A 22,554-nucleotide genomic window follows, 5' to 3' on the forward strand; every position below is an offset into this window, starting at 1 on the left:
AAGAAAACTATACCACCTGGTCAGGGAGAGGTTTTTGCCCTACGATCGAGTGCTGTTCCATTAGTACACTCACTTTTTTACGATCGATTACGTGTTCCTTTCATATTTTATGATCGCGTTCTCGGAAACCTCTCGAGTCTCAAGAAGTTTAAGCCATGAGTTCCATTGGTTCCAATTTATTACCAATTATTTTCAACGTCGCTTGAAAACAGCAGAATTGCGAGCATATGTAATATTATATATAATTTGATTTCTCTCTTACGTGACAAAATTGTATTCAGCATAAATGATCAGTTTTTGCAAAGACGATAAGGGATGTTGACAATTAACCACCTGTCGTATCTATACACATTCCAGAAGCATTTTGAGATCAAATTCAATTTAATTTTAAGTTGGAGCCTATTGGTCTAGAGAAGCGTTAGCGTGGTCTCCATAGAAACTAAATTCGCGTCCGCTGAAGTGCAATTAAGTTGTTTTCAGAGAACCGCCATTGCGCTTCTGCATGATCAGCTCTGGGATAACAAGAATTCACCACCGTCTTCAATTGCAGAGTATCATCCATTTCACGAGGCCCGGGTAAGTTAAAATGAAGTGTAAATTGAACTTTATTAAGTAGAGACCTCAGTTAGTTTTAAGAGCAGTGCACCGGCATCGTACAGGCGTTGGATCGATTCCTGCTAAAGGATCGATAGTTGCTCGATTGTTCTCCACAGCTGTTAGGTCTTCCAAGTACATAAACTCCGCAACAACGATGCACCCTCTGATATTATGATATTGTGTGTGTTCACTAAATTAATTATAATTTTACCAAAAGCTCCAACACGTTAAGGCACGTTACACTTGCGATTTTTGCTGCGATTTTATGTCAATTTTCCTCTTTTGATGGTTGTGAATTATTAATTAGTTACGAATGCTTTGATGTATAAGAGCTCTTATTTGTGCTCTATTTTCGGAATTCCGGCGTTTTATCCTGTATTTTTGAAATTGTCTGCTTGCCGTGGTAACTAATATCGCAGAGCGAGGCTGAAAAGCACATACAAAAAGATAGTTTGAGTTAAAAAGTGTGGACAGAGTCGATGCGACATGCGACAGGTGCACCGCGAGAAGCAAGGAAAACGAAATGCATTTGCTATGAGAGACGTGATTATTAGCGCGACATTTGTCACAAACGAAGAAATAACTCTCTAGCGCATTTACGCTTACTGACGGTTCACTCCGTTGCTGTTCAAAACAAAGTATTCACCCTAATCATTTTTCATTTGAAGTTAAAATCCATAAACGTTGTTTGGGTTTCTGGTTTGATAGTACCTGCCAGGGGGCGGTTGTATCAAGCCCGTTTAACTTAAACGGTGGATAAGTGAAAATTAAATAACACTCTTACATCTCTCTTGAATGAGTCAACTTGAATATCATGCACTGAATAAATAGTTTTAAACAGTATATCTTTGTATTAAGCGTAAAAACATTTAGTTTGCTTGTTGAATAAAACGATAGACTAGCTTGCTTTCTATTTTGAACTTAACCACCGTTTAAGCTAAACGGGCTTGATACAACAAGCCCCAGATGTAAGCAATTGCTAGGCTGCTCTATAAAAAAACTACTGTTCGAGTTTTGATAATTTAAACTTGCACTCGTATATATTGAGTTCCGTAGAGTACAGTATCCAGAAATAACCTAGCTAACACTGCGGTTGCGGTTCGGTTGCAGTTAAGCCTAGTTTCCATTAGGTCGCTATTTGTATCTAGGAGTCTTTGGAGCAATTTTGAAAGACCAATAACGACACAAAAAACCGAAAACGGCAGTGTCGTTGGGATAGAACAAACCCTATCTCAAAGACATATAACGGCAAGAAACGACAAATGTTTGGTCAAAACGGAACGGTGATATAACGGAAAAATCTGAAATTTATACCAAATAAGTATAGCTATGGAATACTTTATTAAGTAGAAAAACATTTTAAATCGAAAATTATTGCGAAAGACACAAACCCAGATAGAAGTGTTCTCTTTCATGCATACGAAGTTCAAGGGCTAGTTTATGTACGCACAAAATTCTTCTCGCTTCCTAAAATTTCTCTGGCCATGCATGCAGAAGCGGTGTTTTTTTCCTTTTTATTGGCTGTCGCCTTGTCGCAAAGAGCATAAACAAATTTAGTTGACGAAGGAACTCCTTGTTAGGGCGGCCTCCGTTTTAACGCCATTAAAACTGCTTTAAAAACCCTCAACGACACTGTCGTTTTCGTTCTCGGTGTCGTTTTCGGTCTTTCAAGATTACTCCAAAGACACCGAAATACAGGTAGCACCAGATAGCTTCCTTATGGAAACTAGGCTTAACTGTGGTATTTCAACACCTTGAAACATTCAATTGATTTAAGATAGGACTCGATATATTTCACATACTATGTGAGGTATCAGCGCATAAATTTTTTATTATATGGTCGAAATGAGGTTAAAACACTCAAAGAAACATTTCAAGATGCTTCTATAGAACTATATTGCTGAGATATTGACTGGTCAACACACTTTAATTGCATTTCAATTATAGTTCTTGCATCATTTTCTCTTAACTTCAATGTACAAACAAGCAATGAGATCTCTTTAAGCTCTGAAGATATATTAATACTCAACTAGTATGTTCGATACATACAACCACTGTGATATGACTGACTGATTCTTCACGCTTATTTATCCCCGTTATAACATATTTCTAGACTGATATACAGATCTAGAAAATACACAGCTAGCCTAAGGTAAATCATATATGTAAGTAAAGTAAATATCTTAGTTAATGATAGTTTTCTACCCTTTATTTACTCGGTTATAAGAACAGTATAGTAAATTTGGCTATCCCTTATATAGGGCATCAAAGCAGTAGCTGGGAATGTAAGGAAAGAGCATGGCTAGGGGCCGACTCTTATCTTTAGGAATTCCAATCAGACTGTATCATTGGGTGAATTTGCCTCCCCAGTCCCCTGATTTTCGGCCTTAAACTTCACTTTAATTTCTTCAGGAACATTTGAACGATGCCAAACAATCAAAACGCGCCTAACTTTCGACTTCATGGCAGTTTTATCGGCCCACTTTTGTATATAGCATAACCCTACACATTAAAAATAATTATACAGTGAACAAGGAATAAAACTGGTTGGTTTGCTTAAGTAAATTTCCCATGCATGTTTTAGATTTAATACTATTAATTAGGCATATAATTATATCATATAAATGTAACGTATTATTGGGTGTTTGATTATATGTATTTCCAGGGGGGTTGTCTCTTTTCTAATTACTAAACCACGTGATATAGCCAAATTTAAGATTGTCTAGTAATTTTTTTTCTGTACGGTTCCCTCGCTTTGTCAGCCACTTAAATCAGTTTCGACCTATTTTCGGATATAAATGAAAAAATGGGAATAAATGTAGGACAGTTGGTGTTAGAAGGACTTTAACTTATCATTGTGATTTAAGGAAAAGTATTTAACACATGCATATAGCTGGATAGCCATGCATGATGCATTTCCTTGCATCATTCAAACGAAGCATGCAGAAACTGAACTATGAGTTTGATAAAATAAAATGGAAAACCGCCTTAATGTCGAATAGACAAAATTACGTTGTTTTTTAACATGCTCATTTATTATTACACAATGATATGCTGTATATTCTAAAAACATGCACCCGTAGATTCTTTGAAAGAAGAATTATATTGTAGCTATAATTCTTTTAGAATATACCGGTCTAAAGAGAAAAAGTTTGCACAGTTGACATTCAAACGGTCAAGTTCTCTGTTTAAATTTTGACCTATGTAACACTTCCTGGACCCGGTTCCTAATCTCATTGTAGCACAGCATGTTCACTAAAATGCAATTATTGAAGAGTAGTTTTTTACACAGTTGGTGGGGATTTTTTGATTTTTCACTGCAAAAGGCAATTAGTAGATGAGAACAATGTATTTTAAATTCACACGGTATCAAGTTGCTTTGGAAAGTTAATTAACGCACAATTCTGAATATACATGCAGTCATAAATTGTTTTCCCGTAGCGCCAGTAAAGAGAAATATTTACACGACAAAAGTAGAGCAAAATCCATGCACTAAATAATCGCACTGCGATTGCATACAATGTATCTTACATTTTCGCGTAGCTGTTATAGTATGAATGGTTCTGGACCATTATGAAATAAGTCTATGGGATTAATTATTTTATGAATTTATCGGCTATTTGAGAAAAATCGTCTGCAATTCACACACCCCGTTGCACCCTCAATGCACTCCTCGTAAACGTAATTTAAACCTCGTCAAGACATGTTTCAGGTACTTTACGCAACGTGGTTATATTCATGTTACTTATGATTTAAACCCAACTCGATAATTATACCATGTCCCTCTTTATACGCCCCTGTAATTCAAACCATACGCAGTTCAGAACAGAAATGCCCTCGCTAGCGCGTGTACGCGAGTTTACTTGGTTCAAACTAAAGCTTATACGTTCGTTAAAACATGTTTTGAACATTTTTTCCCGATATTATTTGAGTTGTTTATTAGCTACAAACAAACTCAGAACTTCCCACTCATTCTAAACGCTACCGCTGTGCTATTTTTCTAAAATCTAGCGTTCTGATAAGAAGCTGTGTGAGACTATTTATTATATAGTTGTTTGCATATTTACACGCGGTTTTATATCCATTCGTTTCACTTTAGATTATGTGTCATTAAAGCCCCGTTTACACGGTACGAACTTAAACCGGTTTAAATTGAACTCGTTTAACTGGCACCATATAGCTGCGTTTACATGACCACTTTAAAAAATTTTAAAGTAATCCGCGTAATTTGATCCACCTCGAACAGGTAGTGTAAAATAATCCCGCTTCATTTACACCGATTCGAAAAATCAAAGATCAAGTTAAACCAGATTAAGTGTGACCGTGTAAACGGGGATTAAGCCATTTGCTCTATATAGATTAATACGTTGATAAAACTTTGAGCCATTCTAGTTAAATATTGAATATATTGTCAATCAGCAGTAATTACTTATATATTCAATGTGAAATCATTGGCATTGCCTTCCTTAAATATTCACTAAATATTATTGTAGAAATACGACAGCACGATCTTCAATGGGGCGAATGCACGCGGCGATTATTGTTTTATGCGTGTGAAACATGAAAAAGGTACAAATCCCAATGATCGTCTCAACGAAAAAACGAGTAGCAATTTGATTTCGACACAACATATAAAATGAGGTCTTACAGTTATTTGTTTGGAATGTCAAAGTAGATCGATAGTCCAACCTGCCTCAATTATCGAAATCTTTTTTGGACCGTAAAAAATGCTGACTTGTATAATTCATTCCAAGTTGCGCTCCTGTAGAGATATCTATAAAATTAGACAGAAAAATTTTGAGCTACTCACTAGTGTTGGCCATAAACAGGCTAAGAGTGGATTGGAGTCATTGGACGTTTGTTCCTGAAAATTAAGAGAGATAGACACCAGTGGCCTCGCGGTACATTATTGAATCAGTCTTGAATCAAGCATCGCTTATATTAAGGTAAAACTTGCTAAATTTTGAATTTACGTAGATTCGTCATTTGTCACTTCTCAGACTAGACTTAGTTTTGTTGGTTCAAAAATATCAATCTAATAATAATAATAATGATAATAATAATAATAATACACCTATTAACATTATCGCCCTTATAAACCTCAGTCGCGCTTTAAAAGTTTAATTCATTAGTTGTTTAAAGCTATAGGTTTTTCCTTAAATTTGAAATAAGAATATAAACCTTTTGGTCTGGTCCAAACGTATATCATTCACTCTATAGTCGGTATAATAATGACTTATGAACGGAAAGTTTAGCACTAAACTAACCGTCACTCGTGCCATTTTAGCCTGTATATATAGCTAGTGCCGATATATTTGTTATCAAAGTTAGACATGCACTATATTATTTAGACCCTCATATTCAACCATAATAATATATTAAAATCTTTTGATTCTCTATATATAATGTATATATGCATTCAACGGATCTGAATTTTATGAAAATGAAACGTTCCCATGTAAGGTTTATTTGTTTTGCATCTATAGCCACCGGGTTAAAAAGATTTGCTAAAAATCATGTTTTAACATTTTTACCAATTAAGCAGGGCCAGACTGTGCTCGTCAACTTTTGAGCGACTCTTGGCTTCGCTCTTGGTTCAACCTTTTTCTGTTTAAGCAATATTTCGAATATACCGTAGTTGCTATATCGAGGTTTTGCAAAACACTACTTGCACGCAAAGAAATTAGGATTTTTGAGGACTCAGCTCTCTGTTTCTTCGTTTTTGCCATGTACATGCTGGAAGGGGTAATGGGGACTTGAGCCGAAATATTTTACTATATAGTAATTAAGTTGGCGAGAGCTATTTTAGTATATCAATATTAAAATAAAGTTAATGAGGAAACGTTCATATCAAGGTGCGTCTTCGGTTTTAGCAAAAAACATATGTTGCGGGCGGCATGTCAGACATGCGTCAAACCGGCGCTCCAATGCATTAGTAGATCCAGGGCGTAGTAAAACACAGTGTGTTTTACACGTAGTGTTTTACTACGCCCTGGTAGATCCAATATGGCATCGCACGCAAACATCATTTGACCTGCTCAATCCAACCAATTCGATTCCTAATACAACTATATAAGCGCGAATTCCAAAGGCAAAGTGTAAGACGAAGCAACGGTATCATGCGGTTTATTTACATTTTTGAAAAATTGAACTTCTATACTGCGATGTGCTTCTGAATTTCGCGATCGAACATTTAGGTTCGCAAGACATCTAAATGCGAATATGTATGCGAAACAGTACGCGAACTGTATTGTTTATGTTCAGAAGCTCTATATTGAAGACTGGCACGTGCGCCGGAGTTAACGCCAGAACGGCGTCTTGTATAGTTTAAAATTAATATATGTCATAGTATTCCTTTAGTAATCGAATAAATAAAAGTACAAGTTCGGGCTTGGGAGGAAGCGCTCCTGAGTGTCACGATCAAGCCCATAGACTCAGCATTGAGTTATTGTAAACATAGATCAGTCGAATCGTATACTGTCCAACTAGCGTGTGCGGTGGCCAGGTTGATGTCTTAGAGGCTAGCTACCTCTTTCATGGTATTTAGCGTGTGCGCATACATGCATGACATCATGCGCTGGTGCGCAGTTGCAGAGTCCTAATTGGGAGAATATAAACCCCAGGACAACGATTTAAAGGCCATTTAAGAACGAGTCTTTGGGATGAAAGAATGACCGCAAAGAATAACATCCTATAGGAGTGCTTCCCCCAAACCCATTCTCCCACAAAAAACGCGTGTCTTTATGTGTATTGTTTTGCGTAGAAAACCCGCTTGCTAATAATCTTCAGAACGGCTTCGATCATTAATGTTTATTAACTTAAAGTATAAGTCAGAGGCCAAGGCTTTGATTCCTACAGTGGTTTAGCTAATTTTTTAAGCTTATTTCATGAGTATAACTCAGTGTAAGACCATCCACTAACATCGGCCATGAATATTCATTCAACGCGGAATCACTGTAAACAAAACAAAGTCGAGTCTCAACAGCTTTTGAATAAATGTTAGGTAACTGTTCGTTTTCGCCATAGAACATCTTCAAACACTAAAATTTGCATGGATGCAATTTATTTTAATCTTAAATCGAAACGCTTTTTCAATTAGATAAAATTTTATGTTCAAATTTGCAATAAAATATGAACAGCACTGTAATATTAATGTATGAATCGGGCATGTTTTGATCAATTTACGATCGCATGATCACAATTAATTTGATGAGTAGCACTAGCTTCTTATGCATTTATAGCTATACAGGCTCATGCAGGTAATAAAAGTAAAAGTCTCAATTATATTACTTTTGCAATATTACAGGTTCTGAAATTGCACGCAGAGAGGCTGTGTTTGGCAAACGGCAAGTCAATCCAATCGATATGACTCGAAATGTGTATCTTAGGTTCTCAGTTTTTGTCCTCTTAATGGCTTTAGTTTGCTTTGTCCACGAGAGTTCAACATCGTCGCTAAGAGGTAAAAATGTTTTTTTTTATTCACGAATGGAGACTTGTAATCTGACAAGCGCATCGGTCAAACGCAGAGACGACAAGATCAAACTTCAAATGAATAAATCGGACGTCGAGAATATTCTTAAATTGATGCTTCAGTATACTACCAATGTCGTTGAGATAGAATTGACTATCCATTCTAAGAACAACACGCGATCTTTTCCTAAATACAAATGGTCTTGGGCCAGTGAAGTTGGTCGAACAGTTATTTCATTGATTGAACGACCTTTTATTAAGCTAAATTATAAACCCAGTAGTCTGCACTTTATTACCTTAAAACGAGGGATCAAAAAGGTGAATGTCGTTGTCTTTGAGGAAATTGATGGATGTCTGCCAACCGGAAACAAAGGATCTGAACTTGTTTTCGACTTTCTCCTGCGCCAGCTTTCTCATTCAGACGACACTCACGATTATAAGTTATGTCGCCCTCACGATGACGAGGACGGCTTGAAACAATATAACTGTTGCAGAATAACAACCAATGAACTGTCCGTTTGTGATGACTATTTTTCGAATATAATCGATCAAGCTAGTTCATACATAGTAGCAGTTACAATACTCGTTGGTTTTTTCGGATTCCCTCTAATTATCCAATATTTGCAAATTAGCGAAAATAACGGGCCGAACGAAGATTATGGGATTAGTGACAGTCCATTGACACTTAAAACAGTTTTATATGACCTTTTTGTCGAAGGATCCAGTCCCAATAGATCTCGACTTAGAAGATTTTTTTTATGGCTTATAACAACAATTTTGTTCTATATAAGCAGTTCATATTTCATCATTCCTTCAATTGTTTTTCTCGTTTTTATGCCATTTGATATTTTCTTACTAAACAAATTCGGTAAACAGGGAAAAGAAATTTATAAATCCTATATATTCACTATTACTTCTCCCTTCAATCCACAACTCTGGTGGAAAATTTTTGACAAGTTAGTGCTTCAAAAATTTGAAACAACAGTGTGTAAGATTTGCATTGCTATCGTTTCCACTATTTTCTTTCCTCTTTTCTACGCTATTGTCTGCATTGTCTCTTTTCCGTCATTGACGTCTGCGGTGTTGTACGGAACATTTCTCACAGGTCGACCTGTTCAGGGTGCTTGGGAGCGTATTGGAAATTTTTTACGCTCTGTAGTTGCACCCTTAGCAGTAGGGTTGTTCATACTTTCTTTGGTTGTTTTCTTAAATATAATGCTCCCGCTGATTGCTGGGATTTACCTTAATGGACAAATTTTCGGTCCATACTTCACACCTATCGCAGGTGTTGTTATTTATTCACTAAAGCATTGGAGATGGTCAGTCGAAGCTAAGTACCTGGTTCTAAAAACGGACATTTACGAAGTGTGCAAGAAAATATGGGAAGACCCACATAATGGAAGACAAAATAAACAACCCCCAGGAGGAGAAAATCAACAACCTCCAGCAAGACAAAAGAACTTTACTGTCAATGTTAAAGACGGAAGAATTCCGAAAATTCTATACAAAGAGATCAGGAAATTAATTTTGCCGCTTAACAAATCCTTGTTCTTTTTCTTTCTTCAGATATTTTTGGTTGCAAATTTCTTCTTCGTTGTAGTGGTCATGATGTTATTAGCCCAGAAATCTAACATTTCCGGACAAGTTCAAATAATGAGCACGATTGCATTAAGCACATTGCCGTTTATATTCGACACAATATGGGTTGAAGATACTTGTGAACAGAAGAGTGCTGATAGCCTGAAGCAGCAAAAGGAAATAAAAGAAATAATGACTTTTGTATCGAAAGATGTCACTACAATAACAGTAAAGGTAGATACAGAAGAAGAAATCCGGATCGAAAAATGGACTGACGTTTTTTTGGCTTTTAATCCGTTATGGAAACATTACCAGCAAGATCACCCAGGTTAGAAATTTGTATCACACACTATTTTATCACGCATAGCATTACCATATTCACAGCCAACCTCGTACCCAGGGTCTATTCTCTGTGCTCACTCTGGGGGGAACACCCCTGAGCAAAGACCCTGGTATTGTCTGGTCACGTGTCTCCCAGAATCTGGGAGGTGACAAAAATTTTTTGCTTGGGACCGGTGGCTTAGTAAGATATAATGACTTTATTCATCTCGCTAAGTCATGAATGACTTTATTGTCTTCGTCGCGCACAACACATATCGGCCTCGCACATTTTTATCTCAAATTTCACAAGCCATATACAAAAGCACATGTTTTGGATCAAAGGTCATTGAGTAGGATGGCTTCGAAGGAAACACCCAAGAAGGTTTATAAGGAGAAAAATTCGTCGATCGATCCGTTGGCTTGCAGACTTTGTCGATCAGCTAGTGACGCAAATCATCGCAAAAATATATTTAAACATCGGGAATTGTTGAAGACTGCAGAAGCATTGTGCGGCTATCCTTTCTTACGAGATTCAATTTTGCCCCATCTGTTATGTCGGCCATGTGACCGAAGACTGAAAAACGTAACAGAATTTCAAAATGTTATAAAGAAAACACAAGATGGATATCGCCAGCAAAGTAGAGTAAAACGATGCATAGAAGTATCTCCGTCGGTATCCCAACCACCAACATCTCGATTGTTCAGACCTGTGCATGCGGCTAGATCTTCGCTGAATTTTGATCAACCATCATCGATTACAAGTCGCGACGAAGAGGTATAAAGCGTAGATATATTTGCATAATTTGCCAAACTGACATCTATACTTTTTTATGTTAAAGCGTTAATAAATAATTCATGTTTTCTAAAGTGTTACAGCTTTTATATTTTATGTTTACCGATGCCCTTTATTAATTGTTTTACAGAATGAAAATCCCTTTTGTGCGAGAAATGGATTTGACAATATCTTAAAAGAGGAAAACAAAGAGTTATGAATATTTCACGTAAAGATATACCATCCGTGTTAAGAAATAGAGCCTACGCAGGATTGAGCGACCCTAACTGGATGACCGAGGTTGTAAATGAAATCTCGACGCGATGCCCTATTGTCGCAAGAATACTGTCAAGTTTGTTTGATTGTTCTTGTTTGGACGCAGGAAATAAATTGCCACCAATTTGTATTGTTTATGGGATAATCATGTTCACCAAGTGTCGTCGTGACTTGAGCAGAATTCAGCGAATCAATACCATTCTTCTGACAGAAGGAAATGCTACTAAAAATGTATGTTCCTTACTTCTTTTGCCATTAAATATAAAATTATATATATATATATATATATACATATATATATATATATATATATATATATATATATATATATATATATATATATATATATATAAACAATTATTAAGAAATTCTTCGTATGAGATAAAAGAGTGCTCAATACTGCAAGCAAATAGAGCAATATATATTTATTCATTTACATAATTCTTAAAAAATTGGCATCGCTACTCTGAGTTTCATGCCACAGAGGCAATCATCAGGCGACTAAATTTCAGTTCGTTACAAGTTTGATGACGTGCGACTTTCTTGTTTGCGCGTGCGTTTAAAATTTCCTGCCCAGAATTTTTCTCGGTGGCGGCACTTGGCGAAGATCTCTGATCTTTTGTTGAGGAGTTTGTTTGCGTCACCCTGCAAAAGACACAGTTTCTCTGCAATACAGAGGTTGCATCGTTTAGCACCCGGCGAGTATGCTGGCGCGCGTTTCGTGATGGACCAGGAAAGTGTAAACTTCTTATCATTTCTTTTCAAATTCCAAATATACTTTGAAAGTTCAGTTTCCTTCTCGTACTTGGCGTGGTTAAAGGACTTTTTATGGTTGCTGAATCTTGATTTAAACGAATTCGCGGTCATTCCGAGGTATTGCTTGGTCTCATCTTCGCTATTTAATACTATTTCGGCTGAATAAACCACGTTCTTAGATAGGCACTTTTGGTCAAGTGGACACTGTGAGGTATTTCTGCAGTTACAATAACGGGGTAGTTGCTCCTCAGCAGCTTGGTTCAAGATCTTGTTGTTGTGTCGTGATATGATGTTTTTCACGTTTGGCATGCAACTGTAGCTAACCTTGACTGTGTTTCGGTTGAACAGCTTGTGCCTCTGCACAAGTCTGAGATTATGACATTGCCAGTTCTCATGAAGGACGAGAAAAAGTACAGTGACTGTGTGGATGTTCTGGATCAATTGGAACAGTGAACAGAGGATGTGTACAGTGCAAGTGGCATCTTTGACTTTTCACAACCTTCCTCAACTGTTTCCCATGAAATAATCCAGGTACCTACATGCCCAGATCAACCTAGAGCACATATTCTACCAATTACTTCTGAATCTGACCCTTTAAAAGATGTCAAAATTCCATGTTTTTGAGATGAGTTGACCAGAGTAAGGTTTGTTGGTGCACGGGATCCTCGTTCAGGATGCCATACTCCTAAACAGCGATTGGATCATTTGTACCCGTATAGAATACACATTGCTTCGCATTAACTTTCTGCCATACGAATTGGTGACAAGGGACTCAGGATGCGCAAACAAAATGTTATAGTATCCGTCTTTGAGTTTCGCTTTGTCGCTTAGACGAAAGTCGCACACACATTCAGATGTCCTTTCATCATCCTCCTCATCCGCTTCCTCATTTTCGTCCGTTGACAAGTTTAATACGTCGATTGCTGATGCACGAATTATACCAGAATTTAATCGCGATATCTGGTCTGCCATTAGTGCGTTTAAAGGCGATACAACGAGAACGATAGTGTCAATATGTTCGGTGCATTTAGCAACGCCGTTCTTTGCCGCAAACAACAGTGCAGGAAGCAAGTAAAAAACCAATGATTTACCATATCCAGTTGGTAAAACAGGAAGAATATCTAACTTCAGAAATATCTTTTCTAAACAAATCACCTGTTTTGGCTTTAAAATTATATTGTTATACAAGCTATTTTGTATTGCAAATTCCAAACACGAAAGAAAAAGCCAGCACTCCGAGTTTTTCAACATGGCGACAACGCACGTGTGAAACCGACCCCCCCTCCCCTCCCTAGGGAGCAAAATTTAATGAAAGACACGTGACCAGACAATACCAGGGTCTTTTCTCAGCGGGTGTTCCCCCCTAGAGTGAGCACAGAGAAAAAACCCTGGGTATGAGGTTGATTCACAGCCAGTTAATTGTATTTTCCAGGCAATCAGAACTTTGAGCTAGCTAACTGCAGTCAGTAGTATAACTGATTAAATTGTTTGAACCGGGTGATACCGTGATACTGTGAAGCGGCTGTACTATACAGATAATACAATATATTTACTAATAACTAATTATAATACTAAAATAGAGATGATTGACATTATGTTGACAGGACTAATTAAGGAGGTAGATAGAATAAGAGCGTATTGTAGAAGGGTTAAGAAATACAAGATTTAGAATAGAAGATCGATACAGAAAGAATATTACATTGGCGACGAGAATGGCGGAAGAAAACGTCCAAGAAGATAATACAAATGTACAAACAGTGACATCGTCTCTTTCGATACAACCCATAGCAGAATTCAACCCAGACATAGAAATCGGTGCTAGCTTAGCGACGCGATGGAACACATGGCTCGCAGACTTTGACATGTTTCTACTCACTAGTGGAATTCAAGATAAAAAGCAACAAAGAGCGCTTCTTCTTTATCAAGCTGGCTCGCGCATCCGTGAGATATTTCGACAATTAAATGATACAGGCGATGACGATGACTATGAGCGTGCCAAAACAAAACTTACGGAATACTTTGAACCACAAAAAAATCGCCGTTACGAAGTATACAAATTTCGTGAAGCTAAGCAGGAACAATCGGAAACTTTAGATCAATTCCCGATTACGAAAACTTTCTCAAACCTGTGGGTTGTTGACTTCGAAGTAGAACAACAAATAATAATGGCAGGGACTTCTTTAAGAATACACAAGAAAGCCCTAAGAGATCCTGAGTACACACTCAAAAATATCCTTCTGCAGGATGGCCGCAGGGATGAGCAGAGTAAATACCAAGCCCGAGACATAGAGTCGAAGGACCAGAACAGCAACAGCATAGCCCCAATACGATTAATCGACGCGAAGATGTCATTTTTGTGGCGGTTCATATCCCCATCAAGGCGTTTGCCTATAGCGAAAGGGAAAAGTTGTCATAAATACGGTAAGCAGAATCATTTTTCTAAAGTATGTCGCGGCAAGCCTAAACGAGACAATACTACACAAAATCACTATAAGAAACAAGACGGAAAAACCAGCAAACGACACCTAAACCCTCTGAAACCCAATGAGAGCGATCGTTCAGACAGTACTGATGAAAATGAAGATTATTTATATTCTGTACGTAGTAAAAACACTTCCAAAGTCCGTGTTACTGTCTGCAAATCCTCTTTTGACGCGACAATAGATACTGGTGCAACAATTAATGTTATAGATAAGTATACGTATGACAAAATGGACGGTGTAAAGTTGAGAAGTACAAACATTAAGACATGCATACACCGCTGATAAACCAGTTAAATTCATTGGAAAATTCGAGGCATTATTAGAGACACGTAAAAGAGTCTATGTAGCTAATAGCCCGGACAGTGGAAACCTTATATCTGCTTCGACTGCCCAAGAGCTTGGATTAATAAGCTTACATATACATGGTGTAACGCAAACCAATCGAGATGGAAAAACCGATCAGATTTTAAAGAAAAATGAGAGAGTTTTTCATGGTTTAGGCAAGCTATATAAAAGGTGAGCAGATAAAATTAAATATTGATTCGACACACCCACCAAAAGCGCAGCCACAAAGGCGTATCCCTTTTCACGTACGAGAAAAAGTGAAAGCCGAATTAGAACCGTTGGAGCGTAGTGACATTATTATATTGAACGAGTACCAGAGTCACAACCAACCCCATGGGTTTCTCCCATAGTGATAGTCCCTGAAAAGGATGGCGGAGTGTGTCTGTGCGTTGACATGAGACAAGCAAATTCAGCGATTAACCGAGTTAGACACCCAATACCGACAGTAGAAGATATTCGACTTGAACTAAACGGTGCAAAATGGTTTTCAAAACTAGATCTTTCCCAGGCGTACCATCAATTAGAGTTAGAAGAAAATAGTCGTTATATCACAACTTTTAGCACTCATGAAGGACTATTTAGATACAAACGTTTGCATTACGGGACTAACGCAGCCGCAGAGATTTTTTAGTTCACCCTACAAGAACAATTGCGAGGATTACAATGCGTTAGGAACATTGCGTACGACATAATAATTTATGGGAAAACAAGACAAGAACATGATGAGAACTTAGATTAATGCTTACAGAGGCTTTATGCACATTTCTAAATAAGAGCTTAGACTTTTTTGGACAAGTCTTTTCAGAAGGTGGAACGAAACCAGATCCCAAACGTGTAAAGGACTTACAAAATGCACCAACGCCCACAAATGTACACGATGTCCGAAGTTTATTAGGCATGGCCAATTACAGTAGCTGCTATATCGCAAACTTCGCCACAATAACAGCACCGTTACGTGAGTTGACAAAAAAAATACGAAATTTGAATGGCGAGACGTTCATCAGAAGGCATTCCAACAATTGACATCTGCACTATCAGCAAACGAGTGTAAGGCATATTTTGACACTCAAAAGGACACATATATCACAGTAGATGCAAGTCCAGTAGGTATATCCGCTATTTTATCACAATCAACGCCAGGCAAAGATGATGAGAGAGTCGTAGCCTACGCCAGTCGGGCACTGACGGAAGTTAAAAAGCGATGTGCACAAACAGAACGTGAAGCCCTAGCAATCGTCTGGGGAATGAAACACTTCTATCTCTTCATATATGGTTCACAGTCACATTAGTCACTGACCACAAGCCTCTTGAAGTCATATACGGCAACAGAAACGCAAAAGCATCTGCCCGTGTTGAGCGCTGGGTTCTGAGACTTCAACCTTATTCATTCAAGGTATTTTATAGACCAGGACGAACGAATCCTGCTGATTATCTCTCTAGGCACCCAGTAGAAACAAGCTTCGAACAGCAACGCATGACCGAAGAATATGTGAACTTTATCGCACTCAACAGCGTTCCGAAGACCATGACAATTGAAGAAATTATAAAAGCGACGGATGAAGACCAAGTGTTAAAAGGTGTTCGAGCAGCAATCAAAATAAATAAGTGGGACTACAACATTGTTAGACAGTTCAAGCAAAACAAAGACGAGCTGCAGTCCGTTACAACGAAAGGAGTTATACTCCGTGGTGCCAGAATAGTAATTCCAGAAAGCCTTCAACAAAGAGCCATTGATATTGCTCATGATTGTCATATGGGACTAACAAAGACCAAGGCACTTTTAAGAGAAAAAATATGGTTTCCTAATATAGATCAATTAGTGAAAGACACCTTGGCGAAATGCATTCCTTGTCAAGCGGTAGGAAAGCCAAAACCACCAGAACCCCTGTCTATGACGAGCATGCCAAAGGGACCTTGGGAAGTTATTCATGCCGATTTCTACGGTCCGTTACCATCTGGAGAATATCTTCTAGTGGTGATCGATAGGTACTCCAGGTATCCAGAAGTGGAAATCGTGTCGTCAACTAAAGCTTCAACGGTTATACCTAAGTTGGACAAAATGTTCGCAACGCATGGCATACCATGCAGATGGGTTAAAAACGGACAATGGCCCTCCTTTTAACGGAGAGGAATATCGACGATATATTTGAGCGTTGGGAATTAAAGTATTATATTCCACACCATATATTGGCCGCAAGGTAATAGCGAAGCCGAACGATTCCTGCAGCCCTTAGGCAAAGCTTTAAGAACTGCTAAAGCCGAAGGAAGACCGTGGAGACAAGAGCTAAACAGGTTTCTTCTTCAATAAAGAACAACGCCACATTCGACTACCAAAGTACCACCGTCGTAGTTAATATTCAGTCGTGTGGTAAAAGGCAAACTTCCAATGATCAGTAAACGTAACATTGTGAACAGACAAAAAAAAGCACGAGAGAATGACAAGGCAGGAAAAGAGTATAACAAGCAGTACGCAGACAATCGTCGGAAAACTAAACATCGTAACATCGCTGTCGGTGATTGTGTATTGGTTAGACAGAGAAAACAAAACAAGCTGACAACAAATTTTGACACCACACCATATCGTGTTATGGGAACAAACAGATGGCAAGTTACAGCACAAAGTAAAGATGGACACAAAATAACAAGAAACGTGTCACACTTTAAACGTAAAAAGTAGAGGTAGATGCTGACGTCGATGACGAAGAGTATAAAATAGATAGATAGATGTTTAATCAATAACCATTGCAGTAACACAAACTATTGCAGTTGCGACTGAAATAAATGGTGCTTACAAGTTAAAATATTTTATTAATAACATCAATATAAAGTTAAAACAGAGAAAAAATTATTTACTTATTAATCTTTAAACTACTTGCTACTAAAAAGGTGTTCTTAAATCGTTCAGTTTTAAAATGAGGAATGTTTATTAATCTATTGCAACGAAGGTTATAAAAGGATGCTGAATCGACTTTAGATATTAGATTGTATAATTTATCACTAGGATTATCTAAAATTCGTTGAAAGAACTTTTTGCTCGCTTGTTCTCTTCGGTCATAGAGAGTTAATTCCCCAGATTCAATTAGAGCATCCCTATAACTAAGGTGCGTATATATGATTGACAATGCACGCCTTTGAATTTGTTCTATTTCATCACTTAGATATTTTGGTAGAGATTGATGGAAAACTGTAGACGCATATTCAAGTACAGATCTAATGCATGACTTGTAGAACTGCATGATATCTTCCCTTTTAACATTTGCCCGTTTCAATTGTATTAAAAGATACAAACGTTTGGAACATTTTTTAATGATGTGGTACACATGACTGTTCCACCTCAAGTCCGATCTTAAGGTCACTCCAAGTAACTTTGCTATCTCTATAAAGGAAATGATGCAAAGAATGCGAAGGCAGGACAGAACAATTCTCAATCGACACCCGAAGTTCCAGCGAACATAGCTAGGAGATCAACGAGAGACAGAAGAGCACCGCAAAGATACGGTAACCCATTATTGGGGAACAATTCTCAATCGACACCCGAAGTTCCAGCGAACATAGCTAGGAGATCAACGAGAGACAGAAGAGCACCGCAAAGATACGGTAACCCATTATTGGGGAAATAAACACTTTCTCAAAAAAGGGGAGTGATGTAATATACAGATAATACAATATATTTATTAATAACTATAATTATAATACTAAAATAGAGATGATTGACATTATGTTGAGAGGACTAATTAAGGAGGTAGATAGAAAAAGAGAGTATTGTAGAAGGGTTAAAACAAATACAAGATTTAGAATAGAAGATCGATACAGAAAGAATATTACAGTGGCCCTATTGTTCTTTCTCTATACTGTGTTTATTAAAAATAATCTTATGTAAATAATCTATCCGTATTCCTGTATAGATTGAAATCAAGATAACAAACAAGAAAAGGTTAAATGAACAGAACCATAAAAATCAGACGTCAGTGCAAAATATATAACCTAGAACTAGTACTACCAAGTAATCAAGTTGATACTAAATATTTCCATGCATGCAGTTATTAATTAAATCTGAACTAATATTTTATGTGAAAGTCCGTGTATTTTCAGAGCATTAGAAACGGATAGAATGATGTAAATGCGTAGGCCGGCAAATTGTAAATATTTTTAAGCAATGTGGAACCATTTAATATTTCACGAATCCAAAATATTCTGCAGTTTCAAGCTTATATAATATTCTTTCAAGTCTTCGCATGATTTATTTCCTGAGATTAAAAAAAGCTTGAGTTGTTTATAACCAAAATGAATTGTGAAAGTAAGTCAGCTTGTTCCAGTGTTTCGGGGTTTGTTTGCGCAGGTTATATCAATATATCTGTACCGCAAAGATCGTACCAATGTTTTTAACATCTGGTTTCTTTAACTGATTTTTCATACACTGTTGCAGATTTCAAGGTTTCGGGCAGTGAACTATAAATTCATTGACAATTGGCAATGAACCTCTTGCTGTGAGTGTTATTAGTTTAGGGGTTAGAATTGAAGAATATGATGAATATTTCTTGTTTCACAAATTTCATCAAATTGCGTCCTATATATAATTGGACGAGGGTTGAATTGGTAATTGTTATGCGGTAGCGCGCGTCTTCTTCATAGAGACATGTTTAACTCAGTACACCGCAAGCTATATATTTGAGACTTGCATGGGTCTGCCTTCAAATAAGTCATCAGTCTTCTTGAACATGTTATTCCTATTACAAACAGGATTACTTTCAGGGAGATTGCAGTCAAATAAATTAATATCTTAAATACTACAAATACAAAGAAAGCATTCTCTTTGCTGCTAGATTGAAGTTATTAGAGCTAGGACGCTGCTTGCATTTGAAATGTTTGTTTGTCAGTTTCTAAAAAGCGGCGGCAAAGGAATTTAAGAATGCATGAGTCACATGTTGCGATTATTACGCTACGGAGCGAAAGACGATTGGGCTAAACATGCATGATATTTCATTAAAGCGGAATTTAGGAGTAAAATTAATTTCGTTGTTAATTAATTAAGTTGAGTCGTAATCCTGTTTGAGGTCGCGTCGCCTCCACAGGGAAAAACGGTTTCCCATTTTCTTCGATGCATTTAACTTGCAGTTAAATTTCATAGCGACTCAATTCTGCACTATACATTCCTGTCATTAGAACCTTTCATGGTCCACAGTTGCTGCATTGCTTTACCATATTTTTGCCCGAACATACATTTGAACAAAAAGATACCCACAAAAAGAGGCTGAAACAGAAAATCAAAAAATTTATCAAAATAGTGAATAAAACTGGCGATATTGTAAAGGTTAAGGTTGAGGTGGAATGCGAAGCAGTAAACATGAAAGACATAATTAATTTTATTAAATCATTCATCGACTTAGTTGACAAACTCCAATAATAATTTCCAGTGGCGTATTTCTTGTTAATGCTAGAATATAATATCCTTGCTCAGCTATTAAGACTCAGAGGCTGTTTGTACGAAAGCAGGAAACCTCTATCCAGCCATTAGTGGCTGTTTCAATCTCTCTAAAGGCATGTTGTTAGTACTGTAGTTCTCTTTAATAAATGTTTGTCTCAAAGCAGTATTTTTTTGCCGTTCAAGCATCTTTAAAACTGTTGAAAAATCACTTTATCCGCTGGATAGCGTTATCTAGCTTTCGTACAACAACCTTCTGTCCCCTGATTAGTGTCTTGTAAGTATATAACCGTTATTATTAGTATATTGTAAGTATTTTACCGTTATTACCTGATTAGTATATTGTAATAATATAACTGTCATATAACTCTGTAATATATAGCGCAAATTAATGAATGTAACCGATCGATAAGTAATACAACTATATTTACGAACTAGAAATACATGCATGCAGCAACCCCTCGCCATTGCAAACGAAGCAAAATATTTCCTGAGCTAGCCAGACCTAACCTTCAATATTATGAAATGTCCTAAATATAAAGCCGATAGCTGATGTTTCAAATATTTCGGAAACAAACACAGTCGTAAAGGTGAAGTGAAATCACCCATTTTCCTGCTGCTTTCCGTTGCATTAAGTTATAGACTTTCACAGTTTAAGTTACAGTTAATACTTCATTATAGCTAAACCTTCAAAACATCAAAACAGCCCAAATAATATAAATAACCAAGCAGTGAACGTCGAATGTTGTTTTTCGATTATTAAATCCATGCAGTGATTGCAGTCGACTATATATAAGCCTTTAAAGTGATATTTGTTATATTAAAACTCCGAATTACAGTTTTAAGGTAAAGATGTAAAGCCTTAAATAGTCGGTCACGTCTTCGCAAAACCGAGCAAAACGACATACTGTACCAAGGTCATAAAATGTATTCGTACAGCAAACACGAAATAAACCTCGAAATAAACAAAATAGACTCCTACCATTTCAAGGATTATAATCGAGTTGTTCCTTTTCACCACTAATTCCTCCAGTTCTGATAATATTTTAAACTCTTTCCAGTGTTTTATCCGTTATTTGATTCCACATTTCATATTTTGTTTTCGAAACATTTTTTTAAAAAATAGTTTGCAAAATGACAGTTAATTTGCTGACGTTTTACACTGAAACAGAAACGTTTCGTCTTAGCCAATCAGGAAGTTGCTAATTACCAGTCTACACTAACACCGCGGAAAAATATCTGCGCACGCGCCGAAATATCAAAATACTAGAAATACATGCATGCAGCAAGTCGGTCACGTCTTCGCAAAACCGAGCAAAACGACATACTGTACCAAGGTCATAAAATGTATTCGTACAGCAAACACAAAATAAACCTCGAAATAAACAAAATAGACTCCTACCATTTCAAGGATTATAATCGAGTTGTTCCTTTTCACTGCTAATTCCTCCAGTTCTGATAATATTTTAAACCCTTCCCAGTGTTTTATCTGTTATTTGATTCCACGTTTCATATTTTGTTTTCAAAACATTTTTTTAAAAAATAGTTTACAATTACAAAATGACAGTTAAATTGCTGACGTTTTTCACTGAAACACAAACGTTTCGTCTTAGCCAATCAGAAAGTTTTTTAACTGCAATACTTAGCTTATAGTATTTTTGTAATATGCATCGCAATTTAGCATAATATTGTAATATGCATCGCAATTTAGCTTTTTAGAATAGCTATTTGATGTGTAATTTCTCAATAATAATAATAATAATAATAATAATAATAATAATAAGTTGCTGATTACCAGTCTACACTCGTTCGCATTTCGCGCATGCGCACAAGTACCATGACCATTGAACGTCCACGGTCCACGGTCCACGACATAGAATTTAAGCAACTTTGGATTCCGCTATGTTCTGTCACAATACCCGGGTGTAATAAATCTCCCAGCGGAATTAGTACCCTCGCACGGCGCTTCGCGCCGGCTCGGGGATTATAGTTCTTGAGGTGTTAGCGTAATCTTTATATTATAATATTGTTATAAATAAGCTTTTTAGATATTTAGGATGAATACAATATATAGGGACACAGTCTTCTTCTCTCTTTTGTGTTTATCTTTCCCGCAAGGCTTTCTATACATGGCGGTATCTCTTCAGAGGGGTATTTTCGAAATTTTGCTGGGAAAAGTTTGTCGAGTTTCCCCGTCTTGTCGTCAAAAAGATCAGCAACATGCAGCGTTCGGAAATAAGTCAGTCCACATCCGAAGTTCCGAGCATACTGGGTTTTTTTTATGAAACAGAGATTTCAGGTATCTTAAAAATTTGAGCAAGTCGATTGGTTCACATAATTATTCACAAGCATGTGCTGTTTACCGCTCCTTCTCAACAGGTTGAAAATTATAATAACTTGTAGGTACACCACGTAAGTACCTACAAGTTATTATAATTACTAAAGTCGCCATGCAATCATACAAGAAAATTATTAGGTTGAAAATTATTTAAAAAAAAATAGGTGTGAGGCGTGACAGCATTCTAGCGTTCGCA

At 37.0% G+C, this 22,554-nt stretch overlaps 1 protein-coding gene across 3 annotated transcripts; it reads left to right on the top strand.

Annotated features, from left to right (window-relative positions):
- The first annotated feature begins 480 nt into the window (after window positions 1-480).
- On the top strand, window positions 481-20,376 carry LOC114526163. 3 transcript variants are annotated; one of them, XM_028547685.1, is made up of 4 exons: window positions 481-576; window positions 7,904-9,973; window positions 17,983-18,235; window positions 18,504-20,376. In XM_028547685.1, exons 2-3 carry the CDS (start codon window positions 7,963-7,965, stop codon window positions 18,216-18,218), a joined length of 2,247 nt encoding a protein of 748 aa, XP_028403486.1. In that variant the 5' UTR covers window positions 481-576; window positions 7,904-7,962; the 3' UTR covers window positions 18,219-18,235; window positions 18,504-20,376. The 3 variants fall into 3 exon arrangements, with proteins under 3 accessions (XP_028403486.1, XP_028403487.1, XP_028403485.1); XM_028547686.1 differs by lacking the exon at window positions 481-576 and having other exon boundaries at window positions 7,591-9,973; window positions 17,983-18,061; window positions 18,161-18,235; XM_028547684.1 differs by lacking the exon at window positions 481-576 and having other exon boundaries at window positions 7,591-9,973.
- Window positions 20,377-22,554: the final 2,178 nt, after the last annotated feature.

This window comes from Dendronephthya gigantea, unplaced genomic scaffold (assembly GCF_004324835.1).
Source record: "Dendronephthya gigantea isolate DGI-Jeju-01 unplaced genomic scaffold, DenGig_1.0 000037F, whole genome shotgun sequence".
Lineage (NCBI taxonomy): Eukaryota > Metazoa > Cnidaria > Anthozoa > Malacalcyonacea > Nephtheidae > Dendronephthya > Dendronephthya gigantea.